General features: G+C 45.0%; 10 protein-coding genes across 10 annotated transcripts; 8 read left to right on the plus strand and 2 right to left on the minus strand.

The window, feature by feature from the left end:
- Positions 1-283: 283 nt before the first annotated feature.
- On the plus strand, positions 284-1,011 carry L203_100650 (uncharacterized protein; the record flags this gene model as incomplete). The annotated part of the gene is made up of 5 exons (XM_066210107.1): positions 284-344; positions 484-575; positions 657-700; positions 844-935; positions 995-1,011. 5 exons carry the CDS (start codon positions 284-286, stop codon positions 1,009-1,011), a joined length of 306 nt encoding a protein of 101 aa, XP_066066204.1.
- A 396-nt stretch (positions 1,012-1,407) lies between these two features.
- L203_100651 (uncharacterized protein) lies at positions 1,408-2,258 on the plus strand (the record flags this gene model as incomplete). The annotated part of the gene is made up of 4 exons (XM_066210108.1): positions 1,408-1,482; positions 1,531-1,544; positions 1,606-1,939; positions 1,986-2,258. The coding sequence occupies 4 exons, from the start codon at positions 1,408-1,410 to the stop codon at positions 2,256-2,258; spliced, it is 696 nt and encodes a 231-aa protein (XP_066066205.1).
- A 523-nt stretch (positions 2,259-2,781) lies between these two features.
- On the plus strand, positions 2,782-4,588 carry L203_100652 (uncharacterized protein; the record flags this gene model as incomplete). The annotated part of the gene is made up of 11 exons (XM_066210109.1): positions 2,782-2,814; positions 2,980-3,009; positions 3,061-3,092; positions 3,160-3,190; positions 3,246-3,346; positions 3,401-3,589; positions 3,638-3,773; positions 3,825-3,971; positions 4,020-4,062; positions 4,114-4,270; positions 4,318-4,588. The coding sequence occupies 11 exons, from the start codon at positions 2,782-2,784 to the stop codon at positions 4,586-4,588; spliced, it is 1,170 nt and encodes a 389-aa protein (XP_066066206.1).
- A 1,752-nt stretch (positions 4,589-6,340) lies between these two features.
- On the plus strand, positions 6,341-6,650 carry L203_100653 (uncharacterized protein; the record flags this gene model as incomplete). The annotated part of the gene is made up of 2 exons (XM_066210110.1): positions 6,341-6,506; positions 6,589-6,650. 2 exons carry the CDS (start codon positions 6,341-6,343, stop codon positions 6,648-6,650), a joined length of 228 nt encoding a protein of 75 aa, XP_066066207.1.
- A 980-nt stretch (positions 6,651-7,630) lies between these two features.
- Positions 7,631-7,887, plus strand: L203_100654 (uncharacterized protein; the record flags this gene model as incomplete). Its single annotated transcript, XM_066210111.1, has 2 exons — positions 7,631-7,784; positions 7,832-7,887. The coding sequence occupies 2 exons, from the start codon at positions 7,631-7,633 to the stop codon at positions 7,885-7,887; spliced, it is 210 nt and encodes a 69-aa protein (XP_066066208.1).
- Positions 7,888-11,084: 3,197 nt separating this feature from the next.
- L203_100656 (uncharacterized protein) lies at positions 11,085-13,082 on the minus strand (the record flags this gene model as incomplete). The annotated part of the gene is made up of 7 exons (XM_066210112.1): positions 11,085-11,350; positions 11,401-11,811; positions 11,866-12,169; positions 12,226-12,312; positions 12,362-12,468; positions 12,531-12,603; positions 12,654-13,082. 7 exons carry the CDS (start codon positions 13,080-13,082, stop codon positions 11,085-11,087), a joined length of 1,677 nt encoding a protein of 558 aa, XP_066066209.1.
- A 313-nt stretch (positions 13,083-13,395) lies between these two features.
- Positions 13,396-14,542, plus strand: L203_100657 (uncharacterized protein; the record flags this gene model as incomplete). Its single annotated transcript, XM_066210113.1, has 3 exons — positions 13,396-13,472; positions 13,644-13,839; positions 14,027-14,542. 3 exons carry the CDS (start codon positions 13,396-13,398, stop codon positions 14,540-14,542), a joined length of 789 nt encoding a protein of 262 aa, XP_066066210.1.
- Positions 14,543-14,699: 157 nt separating this feature from the next.
- Positions 14,700-15,600, minus strand: L203_100658 (uncharacterized protein; the record flags this gene model as incomplete). Its single annotated transcript, XM_066210114.1, has 5 exons — positions 14,700-14,747; positions 14,794-15,191; positions 15,302-15,403; positions 15,453-15,481; positions 15,527-15,600. 5 exons carry the CDS (start codon positions 15,598-15,600, stop codon positions 14,700-14,702), a joined length of 651 nt encoding a protein of 216 aa, XP_066066211.1.
- Positions 15,601-16,032: 432 nt separating this feature from the next.
- On the plus strand, positions 16,033-16,506 carry L203_100659 (uncharacterized protein; the record flags this gene model as incomplete). Its single annotated transcript, XM_066210115.1, has 3 exons — positions 16,033-16,099; positions 16,156-16,288; positions 16,335-16,506. 3 exons carry the CDS (start codon positions 16,033-16,035, stop codon positions 16,504-16,506), a joined length of 372 nt encoding a protein of 123 aa, XP_066066212.1.
- A 498-nt stretch (positions 16,507-17,004) lies between these two features.
- On the plus strand, positions 17,005-20,207 carry L203_100660 (uncharacterized protein; the record flags this gene model as incomplete). The annotated part of the gene is made up of 12 exons (XM_066210116.1): positions 17,005-17,098; positions 17,150-17,273; positions 17,325-17,348; positions 17,395-18,598; positions 18,646-18,818; positions 18,880-19,134; positions 19,193-19,367; positions 19,418-19,442; positions 19,498-19,542; positions 19,592-19,790; positions 19,836-20,024; positions 20,075-20,207. 12 exons carry the CDS (start codon positions 17,005-17,007, stop codon positions 20,205-20,207), a joined length of 2,640 nt encoding a protein of 879 aa, XP_066066213.1.
- Positions 20,208-20,510: the final 303 nt, after the last annotated feature.

Below are 20,510 nucleotides of genomic sequence, written 5' to 3' on the forward strand. Positions count from 1 at the left end.
AAAGCATTTTCTTGCAGAAAATAATTGAATAAGATGCAAAATATAAAACAATTATAATTTCTTTGCCCATAAATATATTGAAGCTCGTTAGATAACCTCCACATTCCATTTATATGCTCCTCCACTTAATCCCGCGACTGACGAGCTTTTCGTCATGTTCAATTCACTCATTGCTCGATAAAAATTCTTTCTCTTTTACATTGTCTTGTATTATTTTATTATAGTAGGTGAATATATTTTACTCAGCGATTATACTAACCAGATAGGCTTGAGTAAACCCAACATGTCTGAACACGGATCTAACCCACCTGACGAAAAGCCCAAGGCAGCCACTCCTCCTCCTGGTAAGTGTATCAATTACGCGTTGAAAGACACTCGCCAGCTTGCTCTTTGTGGTTTGGGATGGTACATATTCGCTGCCTGGATCGAATGCTGTTTTGAGAGACGACAGGAGTCAAACTGATCAACTTTTGTTATCGTTAGACTCCAATACCTTGAACATCAGGATTGTCAACAGCAATCATGAAGAAGTCTTCTTCAAAATCAAGAGGAAGACAAAGTTGAACAAGCTCAAGGTATGATCATCTCAATCAGCCACAGAGCTTGGCTCCTCTGGCCTGTGATAAATTAGAAATCGCTGTCTAATTATGAATTAGATCGCTTACGCAGACCGTGTCGGTACCGATGTCAACGCTATCCGGTATGTCGACTGCCCTGCAGCGCAATAAAAAAGTTGACCGGCGCTTACGAAACTTTTTGCGTGGTTTGTACCACAACTTGATCTAAATTATCGCCAATGTCGGTTATCTGCTCCCTCAATGTTTTGTCCTACATTTCCTCTAGACTGCTGTTTGACGGAGCCCGTATCCTAGAAGATCAGACTGCCGACGACCTTGAGCTTGAAGACGGCGACGCTCTCGAAGTCCAGCTCGAACGTGAGTCCTTTCGTCGTACATCCAACCACAAGACTGACGATCAATGCTCCCAACTGCAGAGGTTGGTGGTTGCTAGATGCGATGTACGACGATGGAAAGAAGACGGGGCAGGAAAGACTTGGAAGGTATACAGATGAACAATTCGCGCGATGTTGGCGGCTAGCCAGTGGTCGGCTATTTTTGGAGCATCGCTGCATGTATTAGTGTCCTGCTTTCGTGCAGTTTGACAACCGCTTGAGCTGATTGAATCTACATCCATACTCAACAAACATCAACCTATAGATGTTGCATAAACAAAAGTTCTTTTATGGCTCAAACTAGGTAATATCTTATCGGACATCGGTCCGGTAGTGACTTGCTTGACGTCGGACCTCACCGCTAACTTCTTTTTTTTCTTTCTTTTTCCTTTATTCATGCAAAATATTTCAATATTACATTTCTATCTACAACTTGAAATCCACCAGAACCACAAATGTCCTCAACAAAACCATCTCATGAGCTTGCAGTTCCCGGGCACTTGCCTGACCCAGTTTTGATTATCGTCATGGTGAGCAAGGAGCAGAACTTGATGTCAAAAGCTGACGTCTAACTGTAGGGCCCAGCATCATGGTGGGTTTGCATGGAAGCAGCTCTCAGGCTTGGTGGACTGACCAACACATGCGCGCGACAGTGGAAAATCAACCGTTGGCCAAGGTGTTGCTGATGCGCTAAACCTCTCATTCATCGACGGCGACTCTCTTCATCCCAAGTCCAACATCAAAAAGATGTCTACTGGCATTCCTTTGACAGACGAAGACAGACTTCCATGGCTTGCGCTAATTCGATCCACAGCTGAAAGATTCTGCAAAGAACAAATGGATAAAAGCGGCGGGAGGCTGACTGCTGTACAGGATGGTGGTATAGGACGACCAGGAGTAGTGATTGCATGCTCAGCTCTGAGAAAATGGTACAGAGATATTCTGAGAGGTAGTGTCAAGGCTAATCCACCCTCTGCGGAAGACTTGGTATGTACATGCTCTATCATATGCCCAAGACTTACAGCATTGGCAGGTTGAATCTCACCCACAAAATGCTGAGCATGCTGCAACAGGGGCTTTAAAGACATTATTCGTCTACTGCAAAGGCTCTCCAGAGCTTCTCAAAGAGCGCATTGCTGCACGAAAGGGTCATTTCATGGGAAGCGAGATGCTGGCGAGCCAGTTAGCTACTCTAGAGGACCCTTCAGATGAGGAGGGCGTGGCGGTAACTGAGATTGATGGGTCACAGGAAGAAGTCATCGAAAGAGCTGTCAATGGAATCAAGAAACTTTTGAGATTAGAATGAGATGGCAATGCAATTCTAAAACCTTGAAAATGCGATATACAAAACAACGGAATTATTTTGTTTGGTTCTGTGGTTTGTCTTTTTTTAAAGTGCATTTCTTTTCTTCTTTTTACTTTCATCATTGTTCATTCCCAACATAACCCCAGTACATTCATTTCAAAAGTCTCAGCGAGATGTACCGCTGTTACAGCTGGGAGATGCTGCAAGTAGTGCCACGCAACTCGAACTATTTTTGGAATTTGAACGATTTTGAAACTCGACCTTGAAACATGGTAATGGTATACCCTTCATCCTTTCATCGCTTTCCCCGACCACCCAGTTCACCATTTTGGCTTTTGTCAGAGTACTTATCTGTTTCTAAAAGTCGTTGTTCTGACAAGAAGCTGTTATCAAGCGCGATTACAAGACTCTTTGCTGGTGGAAAAGCTCGATCCTAGAAGAATCGTTACTGGCGAGGAATAACGCTTAAAGGTCTGGCAAGTGTTGGTGCTGTAATTCTGCTGCAGTGGATAGGCCTGGCAAGATGTCTTGTCCGTTATATAACTCTACGTCCATAGTGAGTATAAGATCCGACTTGAACTCGCGACTGATTTGTGGCTGTCGTTTCCTTGATTTATCTGGCGTACTCAATCTCTTCGACGTGTGTTGTCAACTGTCCGCTATTTGCTTTTGGTTTTGAAATGGGAATACGGTTGCTTCTCAACCTTTGTGTTTATGACAGCAGGCTGTGGACAACGAGTTTTGGAGCTCAGTGAGTTACTCGGTAATCAATAATCTCTTCTACAAGCTGAACAGTCTGCAGGATGGTATACATTGGGATGCACATCGTATTGGGTAAGTCTTGCTTATCTTGATACCTGATTTTCAACTCCACAGCCTACTCTGTCTGATGCTGTCCTAGTTGGGCTGTTGCTGGCGGCTGTGCGATCACAGTAAGTCCTGCCTCGGAAGTGAATGACAGTTGGCTGAATATGGCTGATTTGGCAGACTACACTCATCACTCTCTTCTCTCTCACCATGCACGCCAGGAGATACCAGTATCCACCTGCTCAAAAGCAGGTCATGAGGATACTTTTAATGCCAGCCATGTAGGCTCTTGCTTTTGTTGTGGCCAATGAGGAAACTAATGTGTCGTATTATAGATATGCAATCGTTTCCTTCTTCTCGTACCGATATTATAGAGAGTACGAATACTATTATCTTGCTCAAACAGCATACGAAGCAATCACCCTCTCTGCGTTTTTGATTCTCCTGGCGAAGCTTGTCCTAATGCGGACGGGAGGGGAAAAGATCGGATTGTTTCTGAGGGACAAGAAAAAGAGGAGGCTTCCGTTTGTGACTGCCTCCAATCCTGTGACTATTGCTTATTTTGCACACAGGTTTCCTTTCCTCTGTTGGAGGTTTAATCCTTCAAAGCCCTACGTTTGGCATGCTTTGATCTTTAGTGTCATGCAGTTCGTCGTGCTTCGCCCATTGATATCCATCGCCGGTATGATCTGCGAGTACTGTCGTGTTGTACGTGTGTTTCCATGCGGTATCATCCTCGCTAACAGCATGACCTTGTAGTTATGTCCAGGGGTATTTTCACCGCATTACGCAACGGTTTACCTTGAAGCGATCAACTTTGTATCTATATCGATAGCATTATATGGGCTGATTGTATTCTACGTACTTTGCAAAGAGAATCTCAATGGAATGAAACCGCTTAACAAGGTCTGTGGTAAAGGTTGATAGGTTATTTAGATCTAATTCATCTCGCAGTTTTTAGCGATCAAACTCATTGTCTTCTTCGCCGTTTACCAAAGTAAGTCTGGTTCATATGAAGTGCTTGTCTCCTTAACCAACTCTATGCTAGATTTCCTATTCTCTGCTCTTAAAACTCACGGTGTGATCAAAGGCACGGCCTTGTGGACTGCTGCCAACGTTGCGAGCGGCCTCTCTGCTCTCTGCACGACAGGTGAGATGGTCATTTTTAGTATCTATATGAGCTGGGCATACAGCTGGACGGATTAGTAAATAATCCGCTACCCAAGGGTTCATACATTGACATTTTCTATAGCACTGACCTGAAAAGGAATACTAAGCGGGGCGAGATCAACTTCAAGCCATACCGTCAAGCCATATGGGATACAATCAATATCTTAGACTTTGTAGGCGAGACTCATCGCGCTTTCAAGTTCTTTGCCAAGTCCCCTGAGGAAAAGAAGGCCGAAAAGACTAATTCTGAACAATCTAATAACGCGGAAGTAGGCGAGGAGCAAGATGACACCAACTCCAAAGAGGTTATTCCTGAACCACAATATGTTGCGAAACAATCGCCACATACATAATTCGTCGTGTTCACCAAATTCATACCAACGGCTGTGAGAAGGCTCTCATTACTAAGCGACTAAGCGACTAGAATCCCAAGGCTCAGCCTACCGGGAGAGGAGCGGCGCTTAGATTTATTTAAAGAACGAACCAAGAGTAGAGACTTGAAGTGTATCAACATTGCGAGAAGCATCAATGTCATAATTTCGTGGCCTCGCTGACTATACCAGGCTACAAGCAGGTCAACAGGGCTGAAAGTTGTTTCAAAACTATAGATTATGAATGCATATCGTGCGTTTTGAATGGATGTGTATGACGCCACTAAGCCGAACACAAACCTCGAGTTTTGCGTGATTGGCAACTTCTGGCGTGAAAAGGTTGCAAGTCTTGAGAAAATCAATTCGGCAACCCTGAGCATTTGAGTATCATAAGAGTCCTCGAGATAGTGTCTGTTGTATGGTATATCGTTGGTTTCAAGAACGCAACAAAGTCCACACAACAGCCACGATTCATGTGCTCATGCATTGTGACTCGACCTGTCAACTCATAAACACAATCTTGCCAAATCCACAAAACAACAATCATGAGTGATGGCCAACACACTTGCGTCTGGTTACGTTCTTTGCATCCCATGGTCGTCGTAGATTCGATGTCTGCAGTGCTGTCTTTGCAGCGGTTTCGCTGGAGAAGATGAAGGATATTTGCAAAACAACGAATCCTTGGAGAGCGAGGCTCCTTCCTGCGGATATTCTCAAGCCTAGAAGGAGAATACCAACATTGTGCTCATGCCGCGCCCGGTGTAACAAGATTCGTCTACACCACCTGAGAGTATTGCGGCGCGGGTCTTGCTGATCGTGCCGCCTCTAGACCCATTACTGTCATCCGCCGCAACCCGAGTTTTTCGACCAGCGTTTGGCTGTGGATCTTGCCGTGACCGTTGTGAGAGGTTCCTCAATCACTATCTGCCCGCGGAGCTATACGATACAGCTTGACGTATCCCGTTTCTAGTGTTTGCCCAGCTCCCCACGACCCATCAGATCTGGCGGCCCACCAGCGCCACCATGCCCGTTAACCTTACGCTTCTGTCGATGGGCGGATGCATGTACGCACTCTACGCGTACTGTGGAGTACGCCCGCCATTGCTGTCTCACATCTTGTCCTAGTACTACCGACTGGTCCACCTCCCTGCTATATCACCTGCGGCAAGGGATGCCAACACCGCTGAGACTGTTGTTTGCCTTGCGGCTATGATGCCCACCGGAGATTATGTTCTGTTACTATTGATGGTGACCGTCAGGAGCATCTCTCGAGTTGTGTGCCCAGCCTGGACTCTGTTCCCACGGCTAAGCGTATTGTCAGGCGCTGTCTTCGACGTCACTCTCCCGGGACTTGCCATTTCTACTTCTGTCACCTCTCGACACCTCGAAACTGTCACTTGTCAACACAAGAGACGCAAACGCTCCAACTCTTGAACAGCATTGATCGGAAGTTCCGGAGGAAATGGGCTGCACTGCAACTAAACTTTGCCCAATGAATAGATCGGGGTCTACCTTTGGGGCTGGGAAATAAATTTTCCCAGCGTCGAGACCGAATAGGAGATGAAAAATGAAAAATGGGAAATAGAAGAAGAAAGAAAAGAAAGAAAAAGATTTAGATGAAATAGTTGACGGCGAAATTTTTTTATAAAAAGTGGCCCGTGCTGGACTTATATCTTTCATACAAATCACATCATACAACCAAAATTACAAAGACACCGAACCAAACAAATCACTATGACAGATAGGAAAATATCATCATCTACCTTTTGGATCCTCATCCTTATCCTCCTCCTCGTCGCTCTGGCAACTCCAGTCCAGGCTAGCTTCACACCAGTATACATGCACTACTACTGCAGGCAACAGTGCGAACAGAGATTCAAGATGTGCGCGATGGGAGCCAGTAAGTCGGGCTTCTCGCAAGGCTCGCTCTGCAGTGCCATACACATCTGCCGACGTAGAGAGACCACCGCTGACGGGCATAGTCTCTGGTCCAAAACTGGCATCTTGCTACTCCATCCGTGGCGTCTGCTATATGCGATGTTGATGAAGTTCCCTGCGATCAAAAGAAAAAAAAACCTACCCATCTTGTGTACAGTAGCTTATAGACAACACGGACATTGTGACTACCCACTTCTCATCCACAGCCACGACGGCTCTTTATGTTTCCATACACAGACTGGCCAGCATGACATTCGACAAAACTTGATATAGATGATATAGATGGGTTGACTTTGGTTATAATTTTTGCTATACATATGGTTAGTGATGCAATCAAAACTTGGCTATGCCATGGCGGCAATCTTTCGCAGGTGGTTGAGCGTGACGGCGAAGGATGGTTTCAGAATCCTCAGCTAGGAAAAAGTTGATGCAACTTGTGAGCTGCAAAGAGAGAAAGGTTAGAAACGAATCCTCCTATGTAGACAAGGCTTCCCTGGGAAGAGGAAGGGGAAGGCCGATTATGATCCATTTGTTGCGTGCGACGAATGTTGATCGCGTGTTTGTTCCTCTTTTCTCTTTCTCCCGTTTATCTCCTATCGTCCTTCTTCTCACAATTAGCCAGAGCTTCCTTTCCGGACAAATTTCCGTCTCTACACAACGATTACACATCACTGTCATCACAACCACAATGAGGCCATAGACACGCCGATTTTGACGATTGTAGAGACTTTCAACGTCCTGGTTGGCAGCATTCGCGACAAGTGTTTCCGCGTTGCGAATGGGCTGTGTAGTCGCTAGGTGCCTTGTCCTGACAAACAGCAGCAGGGTTTGATATCATGCGTTATTGCTTGCGAGACATACTCGGAGAACCTGAGAAACGTGTTGGAAAGGGAAAGCGATAAACAGATTGTACCAACTGCTAAAAGGGAGTTATTCCGCAGAGCTATACCGATCCGCGTTTCGCCGAGTTCCCCATTGTCGAGTGATAGGCGGCCAATTGACTTGCAAAACATATAAAATGGAGTCAAGTTGAGCTTTTGCAGGCAGACCCAGCATCGCCATCCCAGCTCACACAATTCACTCACAATGTCGAGACCGTCTGCTGTTAACCCTTGCCATGTGCTGTTGATGGTTGTCTTTATCATCCTGTTCTTGCCATCCGAGGTCGCTGCTTGGGGTTTTGTTGCCAGTTGTCGAGCTCGCTGCAATACCGCCTATCTGAGTTGCATGGGCGTCTATGGTCTGTCGAAAGCTTGTTGCACATCGTTGTGTTGACGCTCTTCTTAGGCAACGTCCAGATATGCAATGTAGCCGCGCGAACTTGCTTTCGCAGATGTGTATGAGTAGAGGATGTATATTAGTTGTAGGCGATGCCATCTCATTACAGATTTTGTCAGACTTGTCGAATGCATGTAGCAATTAGTCATAAATAGAGCAAGAGTGGCAACTTTCGGTCACACGGTCTTAATGCTCGTACAGAGATGTTTCGTCGTCCAATTACGCCATGCCCACGAGCATCATTGCAGAGATAGGCGTACTCAAGACACGCTGTATCAGGGTTTTGCTTTCCAACACCTTTATCCGCATCTTTCTTCATGCAGCTGATTGACTGTAGAAGGTAGCGGCGAGAGACAGCGAAGCTATAGAGGAAGCATGGCGTCGTCGTCGGGTGTTATTGAGAAGAAAAAGGGAAATTCAACTATTCAATGATTTTGGGTGAATACCCGACGGTCCGCCTAATCCCGCGGTGTTTGACTCCGTGGCGGAAGTTGCTGGTGGAGGCTGACTGACAAATGATGAATGTTGAGATATAATATATCTTGATTTTGCCTTTATTTCTGCGTGCATTCAAATTCTTTCAGCCGGCCGAGCATGAGACTAACTATTATCGCGCCAGATAGTATCCAAGAACATGACGTTTCGCCGTTGTTACTTGTACAAGACATTATCAATATTGTCGAGGCAACCGTAAGTCAGTTTGATTCGTGCAACAACTTGGTAAAGACGGACGTGAGAGGTGGTTGAGCCGCCTGTAGCGCTTGTGTACGTTTGACTGACAGTTTTTAGGCTAATCTTCCGCCTGCCGTGATAGTGTTGACAACGGACTCTGGTACTCCACTTGTGGACCCCACAAGATCTTTGGAAAGTTATAATTTGACGGGAGAAAGCGCGACAATATTTCTCACTCCGAGGTAGGTTTATTTTGATTGATGGGATGAGCTGAACAGAATGCTTTATAACTAGTGACCAGCCTATTGCTTCTACATCGGCGCTGAACAATCCCGACGCTGACGTCGAACGAATGAGATTACAAATGCTTGGCAACCCGTCTCTCATGTCACATATCAAGAATGTAGGTGTGGTTTGAATGCACCAAGTCTGATCGCTGAGCCATCGCTTAGACTGATCCCACAATGTATGAGGCGATTCAAGGTGGCACCGAATCACTCAAGAAGGCACTTTCAGATCTACAAGAAAGACAGAGGGATGCAGAACTGGAGAAACAGCGACAGATTGCAGTATGCTGTTCAGACTGCAACATTTTGGATTTACGCTTATGCCTATAGGCTCTCAATGCCGATCCCTATGATATCGAAGTATGTTGATAATTTTAATCAGAGGCGTATAAGTTAACGTATCCATAGGCCCAGAAGAAGATTGAAGAAGCTATCAGATTTGAAAGAGTGGTTGAAAACATGCAACATGCAATGGAATTTTCTGCAAGTATTTTGAGTAGATTTCAGAGAACCAGCGCTGACTTTATTAGCCGGAAGCATTTGGGAATGTTCACATGCTGTATATCAATATGGAAGTGAATGGCCATCCCGTGAAGGCTTTTGTTGACTCTGGTGCTCAAGCCACTATAAGTAAGCTATTTTCTTGCAAATCTTTCCTTCTCTGACTCTAGTGTAGTATCGCCAGAACTTGCGGAACAGTGTGGTATCATGCGTCTTCTCGACACCCGTTTTGCTGGTATGGCCGAAGGCGTTGGTACTGCTCGTATCCTCGGCCGTATTCATTCAACGCAAATAAAACTTGGCAATCTTTATCTCCCTTGCTCATTCTCCGTCCTCGAAGGTCGTTCTGTAGATCTCTTATTTGGTCTGGACATGCTCAAACGTCACCAATGTTGTATCGACTTGGCCAGCAACAGCCTCAGAATAAACGACACCGAAGTGCCGTTCCTATCTGAGCACGAGCTACCTGATAAGGCGAGAAGAAGGGGGGCGGCAGAAATTGCAGAGGAAATGGGTCAAGCAGCGGGGCAAGGGATTAAGGCAGGTGTGGCTAGCTCAAGAACTACAACGACGTCGTTTCCAGGAGCAGGTCGGGCCTTGAATGCAGAAGTGTCTACTGGGCCCAGTGCGGGTGTATCCACTGCTGCAGCTCTGGGAGCCAGCGCTGTATCGAGATTCAAAGAGGATGATATCAAAACAGTAAGCAGCAACATCAAGGATTTGGCTAATGTGTGCTTTAGCTAATCGGGCTGGGCGCCCCTCGAGCACAGGCTATACAGCTACTCGAAGCTACCGGTGGCAACGTTGATGTTGCTGCTTCTATGTTGTTCGGATGATGTACGCTTAGGAATTTATAATGGAAGATGAACTCATGTTGTTTGCTTGAAATTTCAGTCGCTCAGCATGCGCCACCATTGTCAAATACGAACAAGGAATTAGTGTGGAACAAGCGAAATGATTACGAGGCTGGTATAGTCTGCATCGGTTGTTTTAGGATTGCAGCGATTTTGTTCAAACGTATCTTCATATTCTGAATGCTATCATACTTTGGTACTCCCTGAGGCCTTCCATAGAAACCAAGACGATCCAGCACTCCATCTACGCCAATTTTCAAAGATGAATTGCAGCAACCTCTGTAGAAAACAGAAAAAGCTGTTTCTTTACCCAAAAAAACATAGGGACAGACTGTAAGGATATTGAGCAGATGTAAAAGAGCTCATGGCGAACACAAATATATTTCTTGCCTTGAAGCAAATCGAAATAATCAATTATCACTCTTGCTTACTTGTCCTAGGCCTTCAACGTAATATATGACAGATACGCGCAACACAATCCAGTCAAACATGCCAGCAAAACCTTCGTCAATTTGTCAATTTATATATCTCCCCAATTCTCACTTTCTTTGCTATACTCAACCCAAGAGAAGAGGGGCGAAAAAGCAGTTATAGACGTAGCTCTATGAAAGATATGTAGTTGTGCAGATAACGATCAGCCGAAAGCGTATAGTATGGCATGAGAGTAGAAAACCTCGATACCCACGATTTCCCCAGGTTTTATGTTTTCCAAAAAAACATCCTCAACAAAACTCCAGGTAACTTCTAATTTGTAGTTGCGCTAGTTTGGATAATTGGCAGATAAGCAATAAACATCGTTCAGTAAGGATATCATGCGAGTATATCAATAATGGGTAAATTTGGAGAAGAAAAGGAGATGAGAAAGCATTTAAATCAAGTCGATACAACAAATACACTATACTATCTATACAAGACAACTTTATCATCACAGATGAATATACCAAGCACTTATCTTGCAATGGCTAGTCTGTGTGAAGCTGAGACCTGCAATGGATGATCAATCGGCTTCCCTTCACATGCCGCTACTTCTTCTACTACATGAGACAGCTCTTCGTTCATGCTATCCCACGTGACAGACGTCTCTACAACTTCATTGATCTTCGTACTAGCCCCAGTTTCGCTTTCATATAATAGACAAAATTGCGAGCGATCTAGAATTGCTAAAGCTTTACCATCTTGAGACCACTGGATATCTTGGGCTGAAAATTCAGCGTCTACGCGAGTATTAGAACTAAAGCAGACCATTCCCAACAAGGTAACGTACGAGTGGGTATTCCAACACCTTCTGCTATCCCGCTTTGATCATCATGTTTGTCTGCTGGAATATCACTCAATGTGGTATCTTCTTCAGCCCATTGAGCTTCTTTGTCCCAAAAGTACACACCGCCTCCGCAAGTTACTATGCTGGCTTTTTTGCCGACTGGGCACCACTTGGCTTTTTTCACCTCCTTTGTAAACACCAGACTGACCAGGTGATCTACAACGGGCTGATCGGATTTAGGTGCAGGAAGGAAGGAGTAGATGTGAACAACACAGGGCTGACTTTCAAGACGGATGAGGAAAAGCGTTGCCGAATGTTCAAATGAGATCTGACAAACACCCATTCGCGGATTCGGCTTCGACAGATCCGGGCGAAGTATAGGAAATGGTGGTGCTGGCCGAGGTTGCCGATTGACTGACATAAATCATAAGCTCTACCGTAACTTGATTTTTGGGAAGAAAGATGTACACTGAACGATACCTCTACCCCTTGTATCTCTCAGCCAGTCTTCAGGCTCTCTCCAAACTGTAGTATTGGAACCCGATACTCTCATACCCACACTTATAGTGCAAATAGATGTCCAGCCCTCATTTTCCAGAATTCTTACTTTACCGTCCCATCCGCCGACCGCTAACCATCGCCCCGTAGGGGCCCATGTAATCGCTCGGACACCAAGACCACTCATTTCTTCCGGTCTGAGCAAGAAAGTCGGTGATGAAGGTGTAAAATTAGAGATTTGGGGGCCGAGAGGCGAATGTATGTAGAGAGAATACTATCAAAAAATTGGCTTATAGAGTCTTTTGACGACTGAAGGCAAACGATACGCACAGAAAGGCGTGTGTCCCAAACAGCAATGTACCTTCCACAAGGGCTCCATAGTATACCTTGGGCATCTGTCGTCGTTAGTCCAAAATGCTATAAGAGTTTTAAGTAGAGAAAAGTGTCACTTCTAGATCCAACGTACTCTTATAAGACTATAGGAATCATGAATATCGTAGATCCCTGTGTATTCCTTGCCAAAGTGCTTCTCTATCGTAGCAAGGTATCGGGAATCAGGCGAGTAAGTATAGCCTAACAGGTGGCAGAAAAGTTAGTAATATTCACCCTAACCTTCGATAAGATTGAATACAAACATCCGCAATTTGATTTTATACCTTGAATGACTTTAGCTTCCCCTGTTCGCAAGTCATATATTGATAACTTTAGCTGTCTCAACATAAGTAACTCTTCCATTTGTTCTTGAGTTTGCCCCTCACATTGAAATCTGTCCATGCCAGCACTTCCCTTCCACTTTTCGCCCACTCCACTTTAGACAAGCCTTCAACACTCATACCTGCAATACGAGCAGATTGGATCTCCTCGGCCAGACCATATACCCAAGCCATTTTTGCGTGAGATGAATGAATGAGAAGATACAATCCGTCTCCAGACCACTGCAGATTGTCGATCTCAAATTCTTCTGGGTCATTTTGCGAACTGGGACTCGTCGTACTATATTGACCTTGACGACTTGAACTTGCTTCGGTATCTTTCACGGCGACTACCCATGTCCTCACAATCTGGAAGGTGGATGTAGACCTCACGACAATGCGGTTGTGAAAAGCAGTTGCAATAAATGTCGTTCCCGGCGAGAAAGCCAAAACACTGGCATTGAATATATGAGAAAAGTCATATACACCAGACATGATTACAATGTTGATTTTTATTTTTATTTTATTTGTTTATTTTGAGACGCGATGTCAGTCGCGTATCAGCCACATTCTGCGAGCAGTGCAATAATGCCGAAACGCCGATATTTGAACCAAACGAATTTCACTTGTATCTTTGTTATTTCTTTCATTCTTTTCAAGAATGGGTGTATAATGTATGCCCTCTTATGAATCCGTATCTGGGTAAGCACAATCTATTGTAGTTTTATCCCTGGAGTTGGTCTGAAGGCAGGTTTAATAGCAGTTTTGAGGCGTTACTGAACACAGGCATCGAGTAGCACTCTGCATCATGACACTTTTCCAACAAAACCATTTTGACCAAAATCAGTTTGCAGATCTTCTCAAGGATGTTGATGTATCTCGGCAGTAAGTGACATAGTTTTCACTGCTCGGCATATTATATTAAGATGAGATATTTCAATTGCAAGTGGGAATCTCTCCTAATTCAATTGAGGAAACCTTTTGCTTTGCACCTCTGAACCGCTATGCCCGTCCCAACGTCGTTAGTAGTGTGTGTGCTGACGAATCAATCCACAGTGACCTTAACTCTCTGGTTCTAGACTATCTTTTAGTAGAAGGCTTCTCGGATGCAGCCATAGAGTTTGCTCGAGAGACGGGCATACCAGCCGACATCGATCACGAGAAAATATCTGAGCGGATGGAGATTCGTCAGGCCGTCGAAGAAGGACGGGTTGAGGAGGCCATCTCGAGAGTCAATGAGCTCGATCCTGAAGTGAGTTGCCATTCGCCTTTCTTGTTTCTAGGAAACCCCGAGGATTCAACAATCATGCACCACGCTTAGCCAACCTTTTGGTGCGGCCATGCGGAAGCAACTGAATTCACAGACCTGATATGAGGGGCTCTCTATCCTTGCACGTTGTTCATTGTTCACAATCGTTGGCTGACATGGTACTGGCCAGATTCTTGATACAAACCCTTCACTCCTTTTCCATCTCCTTCTCTTGCGACTCATCGAGCTCATACGTTTGGATAATTTAGATGCTGCTCTCCATTTTGCCACCAATGAGCTTGCTCCACGTGGAGCGCAAAATCCCGAGTTTTTGGCGGATCTTGAAAAAGCAATGGCTCTTCTTGCTTTTCCTGACCTAGCTCATTTTGCGGATGACTCCCCCACGGCGGGCCCAAAGCCTGAGCTGAATGCCGAGACTGTAGCCCTCTTTGATGAGCCTGCTTTTGAGCCCATTATGGCTCTCATGAAGCGATCGCAAAGAGCCAAGGTAGCAAGGGAGCTCAACGCCGCGATATTGGAAACTCAGGGGTATGGTGTGGAGACGAAGCTTAGTGGTTTGGTGAGACTGATGGCTTGGGGAGAAGAAAAGCTAGTGGAGGGCTCGTCTGTCTCTTTGCCGGAGGATGAGCGACGAAAAGGTCGGACATGGGCTAATGCTGTATTGGCTGGTGAGGTGGATGGATAAAGTGTGGAGATCAACGATGTTGTATACTACTGTGGTTGTATTATCAATGAGAAATAAATTCGATGATGTTGTGCAATTCTTGTGCTATTCGAGTTTCCCGATATTCTGCTATTGTTCGTGCATGACTTCCATGTATAATCTCAATCTATTTTTCCTTTTAAAGTATCTCCTTCTCGGACTGCAAAGACATTAGAAAATTTATCATCTGCGCCAAGTCAGAATCCCCTGTCTTGAAAAAAATCATCACTCACTGTTTTGTGTCTTTTTTCAGCTTCTTCCTTGCCAAAACTAGTCTTCATCCTCTCCTTTACCTTTAATAATTTCTCTTCAAAATGAGCTTCTGCGCTCTCCTCCCCTATCTCTACAGTTTCCACCAATGGTCTCCCAGTAGCACCACTATAAGCTGCACAACGCAAGATTCCTATGGCGCCAATGGCGTCAAGGCGGTCTGCATCTTGTACCGCATGAAGCTCGAGGCAAGATTTTTGCCATACCCACTGATTGCTGGCAAGAAGAGAGGTTTCGGCAGTGTATGATACGGACGGGACGATGAGTATGATAGAGTCTATCTGGTCTTGCGATAGAGCGCCAGCTAGAACGGGTTGAAGCAATTCAACGAGGGTAGGTGAGTCGGGTTGAGAGTATTTGCCTGGAACCGCAATGAGCTGGCTATACCAATGAGATGGTTGATGCTACATACGGTCTGTATTACAACATAGATTTAGTATCGCATAGTCTGACCAAGCTCCCTACACTTACCAGTCACATCATGAAATAGAGCCGCCAACTCTACGACTGACAAGTCTGGCTTGGGACTCATACTGTTTGCAATCTTCAGTGCGAGCTTGCGGACTCTGTCGACTGCTCTAGTCAGAATCCTTCATAACCTAGAGTATCAAACCTGACTCGCCATGGGCCCAGTCATGAGAAGGATCATACCTAGCCATTTTATCAGCTTAGACGAGGAACATTCATGAGATATACTTGGACATGTAGTCTTTCACAAAGTTTTCTGCCTTGCTTACGAGGTTTTCTTGTTGATTGGGTATTTTTGGCATGATTGTATATAGTTAAAATGAAGATTAAAAAAAGATTTAATGATATCCTAACTGAAATTCATAAAAATAAAGAAAATCCGACGCGACTGATTTTACTTTGTGATTGCGTTTACTGTCAACACACAATTACACCCCAGCTCTACCTCACATTCTCTTTCAAGCCTTTCGCGAAGAGCTGTATTGTTTCCATCGCTCCAAAGGCTGGTCAGAGAACAATGCCCATCCTTGGTTCAATGACGCCCTTGATACAGAAACCACTATGAAAGGAAGAACCAACTATGCGAAGCTCATTCTCTCAATGGAAAGGTAATCCATGTTCGTCATAGAATGTCCGCTGCAGTAAGAGCTGACCATTCTTATACCTCGATTTGCCTCCCGATGCAGAACCATCTCGATGGACGAGAGATTGACATGATATAGCAAAGTAACAAGATGGGCAACAACCAATCGTACAATCGTCAATACCGACCTCGTCAAGAGTACCATGGCGTCTCTTTTGGTGAGCTTCATGTCGTCGGCTGGTTGGCGTAGGCGCTGAACATTCTTGCAACCTAGCGGCACATCATGGTTTGGCTCCTCCACCCTATCACCCTGGGAAATCCCGGGGAAAGCGAAGCAGGCGAGACATAGACAAGCCGCTACCTCATGCACCTAAATCCAAATGTGTCAGCTTTGGGGCTAATTCAACGTAAGCTCATTCCATCTGACCTCTGCAAGGCAGCTAACAGTCTCAGCCCATGGGTCTTTTACAAGCACCGTCCGCCAGACGAGAATATTGCCAACACCCGATACTGCCATCGCTCTTATCTTGATGTCGGTTCAGACGGAAACCTCGGATATAGCCCTCCTCCAGCGTACGGAGCGTGGATAGATATCAACGGGTACATTGTCCATCACTCGTATTGAAACAGACAGAATCTGCCAAACTTCCGTGCTGCGTCATTGTGAGGTATTTTTGACAGGTCGTTGAAAGAGATATATAGTTTGAATAAATGTTGTAGATGATGAAAATTGGAATGAAATACAAAATAAAATAAAGATGGGTTGACCTCCACTTTCGTGTCTAGTTTTTGTTTTTGATAATTTAAATAAAATAATTTCTCCATTTCAACATTTACTCTAGTGACTTTGTATTCCCAGTACTTAAAAGATTGGGTACGTTTTGATTATAATTTTTTTATGGTGGCTCATCATCTTCTGGGAATCAGCCACAACAGTTCGCAGCAGAGCACCCCAACACGACTTTGAGGGGCGACAGAATCAAGACAGTTGGCAGAAAAGGCAACAGAGCGACACTAGTTTGACATGCCTCGTAAAAGGTTTTCCTGCATTACAAAAAGGCTTTAAAGGTGGCTGAACTATCCATGTAAAAAGTATAGAGACAGTAGGGAGGAAACAGCAAGTATGGCCAACTCAAGGGCAATGTCTCTTTGGCATCGTGCAATAGGGCATCTCAATTTCTTCAGGGTGCATATCTTGATCTTTACATTTACGCCGAGTAGGTGAATGATGTAGGTCACTGATTGTGCTGATGAATACTCTCTCGTAGTCGTCGCTGCTGGTATCTTTTACGGAGCAAACGGCTCTGTGACGAGTAATGCCAACAGCACCAACCTCGGCCGGCAAAAGGTCGAATTTATCGATTGTCTGTTTCTGTGCTTCTCAGCCATGACGTTTGTTGACTTGTATATTGTTGTATGGACAAGAGCTAACGAGAACTGAAGTACGACGGGGCTGTGTACAGTCAAGTAGATCATCTATCCATCACAGCAGGATTAGCTGACGCCAGATCAGTCTCTCGGCTTTACACCCCTTTCAGCAGTTTATGCTCTTTTTCCTCTTTATCGTTGGCGACTATTCATTTGCTTCCCTGATTATGGTTCTCGTCCGTAAGCGATACTTTCGAACTCGATGCGAACAACTTTTAGTCAACGATCGTCTCCGCCGAGAGCCTACGTTGGCGTATGACACTGCTTTTCAGGGATTTGACCACCACCTAGGTCAAGGTTTCAAGTCAACATTGAAAAAAATCAGAGGGCAAAATGTCGCCATTTCCGGGCCAATTGCTGGACACAAAATTGGGCATTTTGTTGAAGACAGAGCTGGAGATGGTGAAAATCGTGCAGATGATCAAAACGTGATGACTGACTCCCCTGTCGAGATGTTTTTCGAAGAAAACGACTTGCGTGAGCGATCAGACAGGCCAACAGAGGCGAACATACTATCCTCAGTAGGAAAATCTGGTGGCACTACTCTTGTAGGCACAAATCCCTACCCTTCACAGGCAAACTCTCCTGCAGTTACTACTACTGCTTTGAATCAATCTCTGAGTTTCCAAAGACGAGCGCCTATTGATCCATCTTTTCATGCACGCCAGAGATTACGTTCCCAAATTCGCACAAATAGTGTAAATTGTGGACAAGCTCAGCCTCCTAGCCAACGACCTGTTCAACAGCCTCTTCCAATTGAAAGCAGCCATCACACAGATGTTGATACTCTTTCAAAACGAAAAACTGCAATCCGTATCAAAGACCACATTCAGCATTCCCAAACTCAAAGTTACAATCCTCATCATTGTAATAGGCAAACGACACCTCTTCACCATGCCTCAAAAGAGTCTCACAGTCCAATTCCTGTACTATCCGGACACAATTATACTGGATATGGAGGCTTCCCAACCCCAGTTGAAATTATCAACAATCTTTTACCTAGAAAAGCAAAAGAATGTTTATATCGTCCTGTTCGAAAAACATCTATTCTGCACTTCCCAACTCATCATCACAACCTTGAGCACGATACCGAGAAGGGAGGGCATGAGGAAAGCTGGGGAGAAGCATTCGTGGGAACAATGGCTAAGTGGATGCCCGAGGGCTTACAAGGTTTGATTATTGGACGTAATTCGAGATTTTGGACAGAGGAGTTGGAAGATGAAGAGCTAGAGCAGATTGGAGGGGTAGAATATCGGGCTTTGCGCACCTTGAGTTACCTAATACCTTTAGTGAGTGACATTTTTATAACTGTTAGATACGCTGATTGTTACTACAGTACATCTTTCTATATCAGATGATTCCTTTCATGGTCATAGCTATCTATCTTGCAAAGGTGCATATTTGGGACGATGCGTTCCATGCTCAGCCTGGAGTTCAGGCTGGAACGGTGAACAAGACCTGGTTTTCCCTTTTCCTTGCAGCATCAGCCTATACTGGTACTGGCATGAGGTGAGTCGCTTATAGAACAATGCCATTCTCGATGCTAACTGACTCATGTTTTAAAACTCAGCTTAACAGATCAGGCTCTTTTGCCTTTCCAGAAATGCTATCTCATCATATATACCATCATTACCAGCCTCCTGGTAGGGAACCATGCTCTCCCTGTCATGCTGCGTTTCATTGTCTGGAGTGGAACCAAAATATTTCGTCGAGGCGAGAGGCACGAAACCCTCCATTTTTTGCTGGATCATCCACGAAGATGCTTCTTGTATCTTTTTCCAAGTCATCAGACATGGTATTTGCTTTTTATTCTCTTGGTATTCACGTGAGTCTCTCCGTCGTCTGTTCTGCAAACTCAAGCCTATCTATGGCCGCTTTTGTAGGTTTGTTGAACTACTCGCGTTCCTACTGCTCAATATCGGTTTACCAGTATTGGAAAACCTCAACGGTTGGGAAAGGTTTTCAGATGGATTGTTGCAAAGTCTCGGCGTCAGGGCTGCTGGGTTTGGAATTATCGTTGTTCCAAACCTGGCTCCTGCTGTCCTCTTTATCTATATCGTGAGTACCGGCGGCCTGGTTAACGAAAGCAGCGCTCACCTAGTGAAAAGATACTGATGTATGTGGCCATCTACCGTGCGTTTCCAAAACTTTTTTACGCCGACTTCAACAACCTGCTGACTGGAGATAGCGATTGCCATGTCTGTTCGGTCTACCAACGTATATGAGGAGCGAGGCAAGTTTGGCTCTAAGTAAACTTGCAATTCTCTCTAATTTGTTTGCAGCCCTTGGCGTCTATGAACCCGAGGACTCTGAGACAGCCAGTAATGACGAGCCACTTTTCAGGGGCGGCAGGCGCGAAGTCTTCAGCAAATACCTCATGTGGCATATGCGTCGACAGCTGGCTTTTGACGTTTGGCCTCTTGCTGTTGCAGTATTTGCTATCTGCATCTTTGAGAGAGACAAGATCTTGGACCAGAAAACGTGCGGCTTATATTCCAATGAATGCAAAGACTAACCTTTCCGCAGGAGCTCATGGTTCAACATTTTTAGAATCCTGTTTGAGTGCACCAGTGCCTACGCCACAATCGGTCTCACGCTTGGCACACCCAACAACAACTATGCATTCTCGGGAGAGTTTAGCACTGTTTCCAAGCTGATCATCATCATGGTCATGCTCAGAGGTAGGCATCGAGGTCTGCCTGTTGCCATTGATCGGTGAGTTTTGCGGATGGCATAGACGAGACACAACTCAACTCAACCTGCAGAGCTATTCTCTTGCCGAAAGAGTACTCTCGCATTGTCGAACCAGTAGACAGCGTTCAACCCAACGTCTCTTCTCGTTTTCCTTCCCATCGCACCTCGGCCGTCGAAAGCCTGCCCAAAAGTAAGCAAAAATAGGAGATCACAGTCTGATCAAAACCATAAAATTCGGCGCACGACATGCGAGAGAGGTAGAGAGAGAGTATAGCACTCAGTCTATTGCCCGTTGTACCAAATACGTGTCCATCTTGAACCCATATACTATTTTGAAAAATGTATGCACTACTTTGAGATCACAGTCGGTGGAGGCAAATTGTTGATTGGTAACACTTTTCGCTTTTATTAGCAAAAATGTCATTAACCAAATTATTTGTATATTGACCATCTTTTAGGACTTTACATCTTTTTATTATTATTCTCCTCTCTGAGCATTCTGGGGAG

This window comes from Cryptococcus depauperatus, chromosome 1, assembly GCF_001720195.1.
Source record: "Cryptococcus depauperatus CBS 7841 chromosome 1, complete sequence".
In the NCBI taxonomy this organism is placed as follows: Eukaryota; Fungi; Basidiomycota; class Tremellomycetes; order Tremellales; family Cryptococcaceae; genus Cryptococcus; species Cryptococcus depauperatus.